Here is a 12,463-nt window from a genome sequence, read left to right on the forward strand (position 1 = left end):
TGCCTTTGCTCATGTCCTTTACTGGGAGAGAATTCCGGCCAGCAGCTTTCTCTCAACCAGGACAGAAGGCAAGAGGCAACTGCAAATAATTCGCGAGTGTTAAGCTCTTTTGTGAACACCTAAAAAATTAAGCTGCAGAAGTTAGTAAAACGCTCAAGGTGTATGCCAGTCAAGAGGTTTATTGAGGGGAGAACAGGGTTTTTATGCCCTGCTTCAGTGGGAGGAGTAGTAACATAGGATTGAAACATAGACCAATCAGATTTGTACAAGTACAACAATTTTAACCAATGGGAGCATAAACACATTTTGATGGCGGGAAGGATAAAGAGGAACCTGGCAGGATGGGGGGAGGGGAAGCAAATCCTTAAACAAATAGCTAATTGATATTTACGCAAATACAATTTTTTGTTTAGCCTATTTTCCATTTAAATCTTTCTTTTGTGCAAGCAATAAGGATCATAATTTAAACTTTACAAAAACCTATCTATAACTACATGCTTGAGAGCAGTTACAAAAACAGGTTCCATGGAAAGGTTAAGGAATCTGGTTAAGCCAGATTCTGTGTGCTGGGCTAAATTTATTTGCAGAGTTTCCAGTTGGCTCGGGGCTATGCAAACTTTGTGGCTTGAATCAGGCAGGGGTGGAAAATTCATCCAGAGTTCTTTTGATATGTGGAGTGCTCAGTCTCCCACACTGGTCTGTGTCTTGATTCCTTGGAAATGGTCAGGTGGACCTTTGGAGCATAGAATTGTCCCAGGGATGCCAAAGTTTCTCCAGTTACATCCCTGAAATATAACTTCATTGACAACATTTCTACCAAATGCTTCTCTTTTATTTTAATTTTTATTCAATCAAATAGCTCAGAACTTACTGTATATCCAATGTGTAGATTGAGATAAAGAACAAGGATCATAAAACTATAAAACTTGTGTCTTTTCTTTTCCCTTTTTTGGGCCATACCCAGTGGTGTTCAGAGCTCATTCCTGGCTCTGCACTCAGATATTACACCAGGCAGACTCAGGGGATTATATGGGATGCCATGGATTAAACTCAGGTCAACCGCATGCAAGGCAAATGCCCTGCCTACTGTGCTATCGCTCTGGCCCCAACTTGTGTCTTCTTAAATAATTCCTTTTTATATGCTGGGAAACTTGAACTCAAACTAATTCAATCTCTCTTTCTAATATTTTTATTTATATAATTTGATTACAAGTATGACTGTAGTTGGGTTTCAGTCGTATAAAGAACAAACCCTTTCACCAGTGCAACATTCCTATCACCAATGCCACAAATCTCCCACCTTCCTAACCCCCTGCCACCTGTATTTGAGACGGGCTTTCAACTTCCCTCATTCATTCGCATTGTTATGATAGTTATCAGTGTAGTTATTTCTCTAACTGCACTCACCACTCTGTGGTGAGCTTCATATCGTGAAGTCAAGTGTTATTTCAAGTCCTTCTTAAAATTGATAGGATTGCATGGGTTTGTATGGAATTGTATGGGTTGACAGGATTATATGAGAACAATGTGAAAAGCAGAATGAAACTTCAGGGCTTAAAAGGTGGTTGGTTGGCTTTAGTCAGCTTCTACTGTGGTGAACACTGTTCAAACTGCAGCTAGTACGTCTTCACCAAGTGACTAGTGGAGTTTTTTGAGAGGACTGGATAGAAAGTGAGGATGCAGCTAACAGGTAGGGTGTCTTGCATGCAGGCCTTCTGCAGACAGAATGAAGGAAAGCTGAGGCTCTGAGCAGGCAGTCTCTGCCTTTTCTGACCCTGATGCTAGGGAAGGATTTGTTGATTAAATACGCAACAGAAAGGAAAGATAAGCTGGGCGTTTTTGTGAGTAAATGTCTTTCCTGTGAGTTCAGACAGGACACTGCTGCACCAGACAGACTAGGTCATGAGATTACTGCCTGTCTGTCCAGTCTCCAGTTCCATGCTGAGCAGCATCTTGATCCATCCTTGCTTTTGTTTCACACTTAGAACCAAAATAGAAAAGGAGAAAAAGGAACATGCCAAGCTCCACGGGATGATTCGCACCGAAATCAGTGGGGCTGAAATAGCTGAAGAGATGGAAAAGGAGCGGCGGTTCTTCCAGCTGCAGATGTGCGAGGTAAGAGGGCAGGAGATGGCAGTTTCTGGGTACCAGGGCACAGGGAGCCTGCCTGCATCCTCTGTGAACCCTGCAAGGAGCCCACCTCCTTGCCTCTACCTACAGTGTTAGGGAAGGCTCTATTTTTCCAACTCCTGTTGTCCTGGGACTGTCAGTCTCCTGGAAGGTGGTATGAGAATAATAATCAAAATTTTTGTAAGTAGGGGGAAAAACAAAGACTTTCCAAACTGGCTTCATATAAATACTAAACTCATCTTTCAACCTTTCTGCGTCTTTGAACCTGAGGTGTTTACTATAGACAAAATAGGGTTGGAGCATGTTATTTCACCCAGTGCAGCTGTCTCCCCTTTTGATGGAATTGTTTCATCTATTCCCATTTGATGTTACTACTGATATGGTTGGATTGAAATTTTCTAGTTCACTTGTTTTCCATGTCTCAGGCCTTTTTGTATTTTATTCCTCCTTTGTTGTTTCCTTTTTCACTAAATTGGTCTTTCAGACTTTTTTTTTTAAAGAAAATGTTATTTAGAAATTAACCTAGCTCAAAATATTATTGTAGATAAGAATGTGTATATTTTTAGGGGTGGAGAGATAGCACAGAAGTAAGGCATTTGCTTTGCATGCAGCCGACTTGGGACACACTTGGGTTCGATTCCTGGCACCTCATATGGTCTCCCAAGCCTGCCAGGAGTGATTTCTGAGCAGTGTAGGGTGTGGCCCAAAATTCAACAAAAGAAAAAAAAAGCCCCCCAAAACCTCCAAGAACGTGTATGTTTTTATTTACACATGCTGTTTTTATAAACCAGTCATTCTCACATGCCAGTATCTGCCCAGCCTTATTCAAGCAGTATTAGAGAAACAAGAGACCAGAAACTATTATGTTGTTACACATATACCAGGCATTGTTCCTGTTAAACAATAAAGAATGAAATTAGAAAGGGTGTGTATTCTTAGGAAGCTCTCTCTTTAGGGCTGGTTAGAAGGAAATTGTTGACCTAAACTCGTCATGACTGCTTGTTTGGAAATGTCTTGAACTGCGACTTGGTCAGTATGTTATTACCATATCCCTGATGTGAGACTTACGAGTTTCACATACTCTGGCATTGCCTTTTGAGGTGTGCACCCAGCTCTGGTATTCTCTCTGGAGCCAGACAAATGGATTGTGTGCACTCGTTAAATGGCTTATAGGAAATGAATACAAATGGAGTGACGCCTTTGAATCAGACTCTTAAGCCATCTTTTGAGCCAGTCCCTGGCTCTCTACCTCTGTGCAGACAACAGTTACTGGAGTCAACCTTAATGTGTATAATCAGAAGCCTCATAGGCTGTGATGGCATAGAGAAGAGAGCACATCTGATGAAGGATGCAGACGGAGGCCAAGAAGGACATTCCCTGGGGAAGAAAGAACATCTGAAGGGCAATTCCCTGATAAATCAATCTATTACCTGAAAGTCATTTTATTCTCTATGGGGGAGGGGATTGGCTTTTGGACAACACCCCCAGCAGTGTTCAGGGCTTACTCCTAGCTCTGTGCTCAAGAATTACTCCTGGTGGTGCTCAGGGGACTAAATAGGATGCCAGGAACTGAACTCAGGTCAGATGCATGCAAGACGAGTGCCCTACCCACTGTACTATCACTCCAACTCCTGAAAGTCATTTAAATTACTCAATTTTTACAATCTGAAGGTTTCAAGCTTTGTAAACACTTCACTTTGATTTTTTTTGATTTTGCTTTTTGTTTTTATTTTTGTTTTGTTTGTTTTTAACCACATCTGGCTGTGCACAAGGAATAATTCCTTGCTCTGCACTCAGGAATCACTCCTATTGGGCTCAGGAAATCATATGGGATGATAGGCATAAAAACCTGGGTTGGCCTATTTAAGTACCCTTTGTACTATTGCTCTGATCCAAAGCTTACATTGTTGAGGTATTTAAAACTTTATTTGCATCTAATCTAGGAGAATAGCTTTTAGATTGTGTTTTAAAGCTGTGAAACTTTTCAGTATGAATTTTGTAAAGAAATTTGTATTACCAAGGGATGCAAAGGCCACAAGGCTACAAGAATGGGGACCCTGCTGCTAGGTAGGGTCCCACCCAGGGACCCCAAAATGTAGAAACCTGGGACTGCTGCAGGCTGGAATGGCCGGTAGAAATAGTGTATTTTTTTTATTCCTAGCCACTGCAGGGGAGGGGAGGTGTGGTATTTGAGAGTGAGAGAGATAGGTAATTTGCAGAGAAAATAAAGACAGATAGAGAGAGGGGAGCAGGCAGCATGTTGCTAATGTTTTATCTGTGGCTGGCAGGCTCTACTCCGGACTCTACTCTGTCCACCCCCCCTCCAGCTATCAAACTTTTCCCTTAAATACCTGCCAGACCTTTGTCTGTTACAGGGGTATGTCCAGGGGTGTGTCCAGGTCCAATTATCATTTCAAGAGGTTAACATTTCAACAAAAGGGGTAATGCAGAGGCTCTGTGATTGGAGAAGATATGCAAGATCATGTCTTGCTTTTTATTATAAAAATGAAATTTCTCACCCCACATTCACACGTGTATGAAATTAAAGATTGGCCCCAAATTTTATGTAGTAAAAATAGCCAATTTGACCCTTAGCTAAGTAGTATTCATGTCTTTCTGTATATTCATAAAAAATTTGCACAAACAGGATCAGCCTCTATAATGTTTTGTGACCTAATTATTTTCTTACCTTCTTAGTGTGTCTTGGGCATCTTCCCATGTCAAAACGACAGCATGATTAGCTTGATGGTTCTATAGTGCTTTCAGTATGGATGTGCTATACTATTACTCCATGTTTCTTGCATTTGCACTATTATAATTTTTCACTTTTACAAGGAAGACTGAGAAGGCCCTTTCTTTCCTATTTATCTTTGTAAACAATTATGATTATCTTCTAAGAGCATGTTCCTATAAGTAGAATTTTTAGGTCAGAGATAGACGCTTTAAAGTTTGGTGTATTGCCAAGCATACCATTAACCATTTATGCACTTTGATACATTGCCAAACAATTTACTCAACTAATAACTAGTGATGAATAAATGTCAAAAGGAAGGAGGGTGAAGAGGATATAAAAGGCTTAGAGTGTCCTGGCTCTATAAACTTTAAATAAAGAATAAAGATATTTCTTGGTGTGGGGTTAAAATAGGTCTCTTGGGGCTCCTGAAGTCTTAGTGGTTGTTAATGAATTCTCAAAGTTAAAAACGGTCTTGATTTAAATTTTGTTTTTAAGTATAGGAGAATTTTTTTAAGATTGATGTTATGGTAACAAGAGCCTCTATTTACAAAAAAAAAAAGTTAGCAGATTTGTGTTCTTGATAATGATCTGCCTAAAGGAAGGAACTTTAGTCAGAAGCAAGCTACTGAGAATGTCCAGGATAGTTGTAATGCCATTTCTCCTAACCATACTCTTCCATGCAACTAGACTGAATCTTCTAGTAGATTAACAGAATGTTTGATTACCATTGACTCTTAAATATTTAATATATATAAATATTTTATTTGTTTTTAAATAAGTACAAATATCTATAATATGTAAATATATATTTATGAATTTATAATTTAATAGTAAGTTTTATAATATATAAAATTAATATATAATATGAACAAATAAAACAGTAAATTAAGATTAAATATTAATAATGTGATAGCATAACTTTATAATATATAATTTTACATATAAATATTTATAGCCTATAAATATTTAATTACATATGTATAGTATTTTCGATACCATCATATTAAAGCATTCAGAAAGCACTAAGCATTTCCCCAAAGCTCTATTCTCAGTAAAGGAAGTAAAAGAAGCTGATGAAGGGGCCCGGAGATATAGCACAGCGGCATTTGCCTTGCAAGCAGCCGATGCAGGACCAAAGGTGGTTGGTTCGAATCCCGGTGTCCCATATGGTCCCCCGTGCCTGCCAGGAGCTATTTCTGAGCAGACAGCCAGGAGTAACCCCTGAGCAATGCTGGGTGTGGCCCAAAATCCAAAAAAAAAAAAAAAAAAAGAAGCAGATGAAGGCTGGAAAGATTACAGTGGACTAGGCACATGCTTTACATGGGGGAGTCCCAAATTTAATCCCTAGCACACGTGGTTCTTTGAGCATTGCCTCTGAGCCAGGAGTGGCCCCTGAGCATCCCTGAGTGTGGGATCCCAAAGCTAAAGATATATGAAATGGTTTATCCCTGTCCCCATAAGGCTTATATTAAATTCATATTCTGTTCATATCTATGACACTTCTTTTTTTTTTTTGTTTTTGAACAGTACCTGCTGAAAGTCAATGAAATAAAGATTAAAAAGGGAGTGGATTTACTTCAGAACCTGATCAAATATTTTCACGCTCAATGCAAGTAAGTTCTTTACCTTTTATTTCAAATGATTCTTTAGAGCAACTTCTGGTTGACATTTAATTGAATCTGATGACTGATTTTGAGTAAAAATAAGTTTTCACTTAAATATTGATAGTAGCAATACAGGGGTTAAGGCACTTTCCTTGCATGTGACTGGCTTCAGATTAGTTCCCTAGCACATCATGGTTCCTTGAGTACAGAATCAGAAGTAAAGCCTGATCCCTGCCAGGTGTGGCCCCAACCAAATGAACAATGACAAACTAAAATTTATACTTAAAGGAATCAAGTCTAGTACATGCTTTGTCACAGATGAACCTTTCAAGCATGCTAAAAGAAAAATATCTAGGGACAAAAGGCTACACTACACTGATTTGAAAGGTCAGAAATCTGCAAGCCCAGTAACTAGAAAACAGATCAGTGATTGCTTGAGCTTGGGAAGGTGGAAATGGTGGATGAGTGCTGGTAGGTTTCTTCTTGGGGTCATTAGAGAGTTCTGATGATTGTGTTACTTAGTGCATAAACTAAGACTCACTGAACTATAATATCAACGTGTGAATTTTGTACCAGTGAGATGGTAGAACTCTGAATTCGGTCCCTATCACTGCACTGATCACCATGTCTGGCCTCATGTCTGACCCTGTGACATCTGAGCATCATATCACCTCATCATACTGCTGAGCACCATGTGAGCACCTCTTAAAAAAATAAAAGCGAATTCCTAGCAGAAGCGATCAGTGTGGGTACAAAAATAAAAAGTGAGTTCGGAGGCCGAAGCAGTAGTGCAAGCGGTAAGGCATCTGCCTTGCCGTGCTAGCCTAGCACAGACCGTGGTTCAATCTCCCGGCATCCCATATGGTCCCTCAAGCCAGGAGTGATTTCTGAGCACATAGCCAGGAGTAGCCCCTGAGCATCACCGGGTATAGCCCACAAACCCAAAAATAAAAAAGGAGTTCGGTGATTTAAGAATTATGTCTCTTATTAAAGTCGAGATAAGAATTTGTGATAATTGTCAGATATGTTTATTTTTGTTTTATTTTTTGTATGGGGAAAACTTAAAATGTGTATTTTTTATTGGTTTATAGTACTATAAAAATTGAAGGGTATAACTTCACACCTTTATAAGATTTGCCATCACTATACCCACCACCGAAGTTCTACTGTCATCTCACTGTTAAATAAAAGGGTGGAGTGATAGGACAGCCTTGCACAAACAGTGGATCTGGGTTCAATCCCCTGCATTCCCCATATGATCCATAAGCCCTCCAGGAGCAATCCCTGAGCTCAGAGCAAGGAATAATCCTGAGCACCATTGGTTTTGGCGTCAGAAAAATGGGGAGGGAAGAGAGAGAGAAGAGAGAGACAAGCTTTTTGTTTGTTTTGAAATTGAGAGAGAAGAGACAAGAATTTTGTTTGTTTTGAAATTGCATCCAACAGTACTAGGTCACTTCTGAGCAGTACCAGGGATTGAGCCTGGGGCTCCCAGTGACTTCTCAGATATTTTTGTTTGTTCAGACAGAAATGCGATGAAATATTTTACATTAAGAAAACATGTATCAGGGCCAGAGAGATAGCATGGAGGTAAGGCGTTTGCCTTGCATACACAAGGTCGGTGGGTTCAAATCCCAGCATCCCATATGGTCCCCCGAGCCTGCCAGGAGCAATTTCTGAGCATAGAGCCAGGAGGAACCCCTGAGCACTGCCGAGTGTGACCCAAAAACTAAAAAAGAAAAAAAGAAAAAGAAAAGAAAACATGTACCAGGTCATTTATACTATAAAGCAGATGACAGTCATTTATCCTCTAAAGGAGATGACAGAGATGAGCATAAAAACTTATTACTATGTGCCTGGCATTGCATGTAATTGACCCTATCTCTAGTACTTATTTGGTTTCCCATATCCCACTAGGAATCCCTGAGCACAGAGATGAGAGTAAGCACTGAGCACTGCCAGGTGTAGACTCCAAACAAACAAATCAACAACAACAAAAAAGACAATCATGATATAAACATAGTGAAGGGTGAATTGCAATTGCATAAAAAAAACCTTTCAGATATAGACCAGCTTAGTAAACTTGTGAAAGGTTTTAGATTTGATTTCACATCGATTTTAATAGGAAGCTCTTCAATAGTTTTAAGGAGAGGACTCATGGAACAAGTAATTTACTCAGCTCCCACATATGCCGTGCACTCTATAAGGTTCTGGTATTACAGCAAGACAGAAAGTAAAAGTTCCTACACTGGAGGACCCAAGTAGGGAGACACTTCATAAAGAGGCTGGGAGAGTTGGGACAGTTTTAAGGATGTGAGCATGGCCATGAAAAGTCAAAACTGGATTGGAGGGCCCGGAGAGATAGCACAGCGGTGTTTGCCTTGCAAGCAGCCGATCCAGGACCAAAGGTGGTTGGTTCGAATCCCGGTGTCCCATATGGTCCCCCGTGCCTGCCAGGAGCTATTGCTGAGCAGACAGCCAGGAGTAACCCCTGAGCACCACCGGTGTGACCCAAAAACAAAAAAACAAACAAACAAAAAAAAAAACTGGATTGGAACGATAGCACTGTGAATAGGGCATTTGCCTTGCATGAGGCCAATCCAGGTTCAATTCCCTGCATCCCATATCCCCTGAGCCTGCCAGAAGCAATTGATTACAGAGCCAGGTTTAACCTGAGTGCTGCCAGGTGTGGCACAAAAACAAAAACAAAAAACAGCAACAACAAAAAAGACAAAACTGTGAAAGATAAGATCATCTTTAAATTGTAAGTCATCTGGAATGTAGCTGACCCTTTTGGCCAATGGCTCCTGGTTAGAGCACATAATTTTTGTCCTAAGAGAACAGGTGGATGCTGTGAACCAATGGGAAAATCTGTGACCCTTAAACTGCCACAGGAATTTGCTTTCTCCAGACAGGTGTATCAGCAGGGGTTGATATTTCAGTGAACATCTTTTTCAAGGAGATCACTCTGTCTCCTTGTGCCTTTTCTAACTTTGTTCATCTCAAGACCTGACTCATCTATGACCCAAACTTTCAAGCCACTGTGGTCTTTCCCTGATGAAGTTATTCTTCTTTCCATCTTGATTACCTCTATGTATGTTACATCTCCCACTCTTTAGTGTCTCCATTGAAAGGAACCATGTCATTTATTTTGTCTCTGATGATTTGTCAAATACTTGCAATGAGTAGTGGCATAGTTAAATTGCTCCAAGCTCTTCTTTGCAATTTTTTTTCTCTTGACTTTAGAGTCACATCCGCAAATGCTCAGGGGACCAGGAGGCTCTGGGGATCTATCCCAGCCCTCCCTTGTTGAAAGTATGCACTCCAGCCCTTTGAACTATCTCTCTTGCCCTACTTTGGCGTTATTAATATCAGCTTGGTGACATTACATTTTTTGAATTAGCTTAGGTCAAATAGCAAAAAAGAGGCATTGAAGAATTCATCTAAGGTTAAAATATAAAACTAGTCACCTAAGTTAGAAAAACAATCCTGTTTGAATGAGAAAAGACTCTAAGTTTTAGAATTTCCAAGATGAATTATTTTTAAGACACAAAATCCTGACGCTGTGGTTAACATACAAATTACTTCTTTAGTTCTTCCCTGTGAACTTTATGTGAAGCGTTTAGGAAGTGGGGTCGCTTCCCTGCTGATATTTTTAAGAAGCTATTCTGGGATTTCCTTTTTTTCTTTATTTTGCCCAAACTGATCAGTTGGGTAGCAACAGACCGCTGTGAAAGTGAATTAGATGGCCTTTTATGGACATAAGCTCAGTAACCTTTTAAGATGATAAATCATCCATTACTTCCTTTTCAGAGAAATATTAAATGTGTATGTTTGTCTGTGTATGCACGTGCACTTGTACGCCATATTTCTTCATATCCTTTGAATAGCTTTGGCTTTAACTCATCTTCAGCAAATCAAGACACTGTCATTAAACAGCAGGGCTTTTACATGTTTATTGTCAGGTAGTTTCATAACAATTCCCTTTTATATTCCTTGTCTCCACTTCCCACATTGAAGCCAGGCAGAGGGAGACCAGCTTAGCCCATGCTCTTGCTTCTGCCCTGCAGGATATCTACGGATATAAGGAAACTTTGTCCTTTTCATGAGATCCTGAGAAACATGCACTTTTCTAGCCACATTTTATGTTTTACCCCTCTCAGCTTTTAATGTGAAGAGTTCTTGAAAAAACACGTCATGTTTTTCTTTGTCTTTTACTTCATTTAAGGAAATAATTTGCTTTTCTAACTTGGCCCTGGTATATCCTGGAGAGTTGCTGCTGAAATTGGGGGTTCTTTCTTGGCATATAGAAACAGGACAGTCTTTAAAAACAATAATGTATCCAAAATGGACTCTAAACAGTGCTCAAAGGCATGGAATTAACTTATTATTTGAGCAAATGCCTGCTGAGCACTGCTATGGCCAACTGTTTGGTAAATTGGGATCCCAAGTTCAAAGAGACAGTGGCTTCTGGTGCTCAGAAACTTGCTCAAGAAATGAAGGGGTCGGGGCAATAGCTCAGTGGGTAGGGCATTTGCCTTGCATGTGACCAACACGGGTTTGATCCTCAGCATCCTATATGATCTCCTGAGCCTGTCAGGCATGATTTTTTATTGCAGAGCCAGAAGTAATCCCTGAGCATCACCGGGTGTGACCTCAAAACCAAAACAATAGATTAGGAGGGTCTGTTTAGCCCCACCGAGTCACCAGTACTGTAAGTCTCATTTGTGCAGTAAAGGCTGGGGCAAAGAAGAGACCAGACTATACTGTGGGAGCTGGAGGATTAAACTCAGACGATATATTTTTTAAAGGCTTGGGGATTTAGTTTGATGGGCATTGAATCTAAAAGTTCTGGTGTTATTTGGTGATGTTGAAGGGAAAGCTCCTTTGAAACTTGGGGCAGTATCACTGAATTTGGCCTAAGAAAAGTGTGGCCCGTATTTGTGTTCAGGAAAGTCCATCAATAAGGACAGTACATGAAGCAGGGATTCTGTCCTTTTCTTTAACACTTCCCCTGAGGCCAGTGCTGATTTTGCCTTGGAGGTGTCATAACATGTATTAACAGGAGGGATAGAGTAAGATGTGGGAAGCGACTAGAAAATCAAGAGATTTTCCAGGAACATGATCCAAATAAAGAAGGTGGTTTCAGTCCACATTATTCCAAGTGCATTGCCAGTCTTTCACTGAGAACCCAATGGAGCCTTATCTTCTAAATGACTTTCTCCCCTTGGGGACAGTTGCCAGGCAGATTCTCTTTTGCCAGGAACTGGAGCATTTCTATGTTGATCTTGCAATTCATTCCCACCTCTCTGTGCTAGTTGGTTCTCTCCTTCTCTCCTCTCCCTTCTCCTCCTTTCCTTTCTCCCTTCTCTGTCATGCTGCTTTTATTTCACTAAGTAAGGAATTAAGGAGATAGTTACATAAAGAATGAATGTAATTGAAATAAAAGAGAAGTACTAGATGAATTCCTGACAGGAGGGGAAAGCGGAATTTCTCATTCCTGCAAATGGTCTTCTAGTTTCCCCTTCACTTAAAAATGCTGTATTTGCTCTGTGCTGGTCTTTATGCTCAGAGTAGAAGGCATGATGATGATAAGATATTTTTACATCAACCATAGAAACATACTTGGGGAAAATCACTGTAACAGTCTGACACAATTACTATACCAGAAGCATCTACATCATGAAAAAGACCTGTAAGTTGAATAAAACTTAGGAATCAAAATTAAATGAATTATGTACATATCAAAGGATAAAGGTAAGGCAAGTCTAGGATGCTGGCCACCATGCTTTCTACTGGTGAGTAATGGTACAGAAAGCACATCTGGTGTGCATATTTTCCTCTTCCTTCCTCATTGGGATTATTGTATTAAAGTCCAGGCTGCATTGTTTTTACAACCACTGCTGTTTATTCTATGTTTGACATGGGAAAGCCCCTTCAGACTATTACTGAGTTCAAACACAACGTCACCTTACTTGAATACAAGAGATACTTTGGG

At 40.1% G+C, this 12,463-nt stretch overlaps 1 protein-coding gene across 1 annotated transcript in view; it reads left to right on the forward strand.

Annotated features, from left to right (window-relative positions):
- ASAP2 (ArfGAP with SH3 domain, ankyrin repeat and PH domain 2) overlaps window positions 1-12,463 on the forward strand; it is a 187,925-nt gene that overhangs the window by 116,718 nt on the left and 58,744 nt on the right. Inside the window, exons 6-7 of the mRNA XM_049784516.1 lie at window positions 1,986-2,115; window positions 6,392-6,477. Coding sequence (XP_049640473.1) covers window positions 1,986-2,115; window positions 6,392-6,477 — 216 coding nt within the window. The remainder of the gene's footprint in view (window positions 1-1,985; window positions 2,116-6,391; window positions 6,478-12,463) is intronic.

The sequence above is a fragment of the Suncus etruscus genome, chromosome 12, assembly GCF_024139225.1.
Source record: "Suncus etruscus isolate mSunEtr1 chromosome 12, mSunEtr1.pri.cur, whole genome shotgun sequence".
Classification (NCBI taxonomy): Eukaryota; Metazoa; Chordata; class Mammalia; order Eulipotyphla; family Soricidae; genus Suncus; species Suncus etruscus.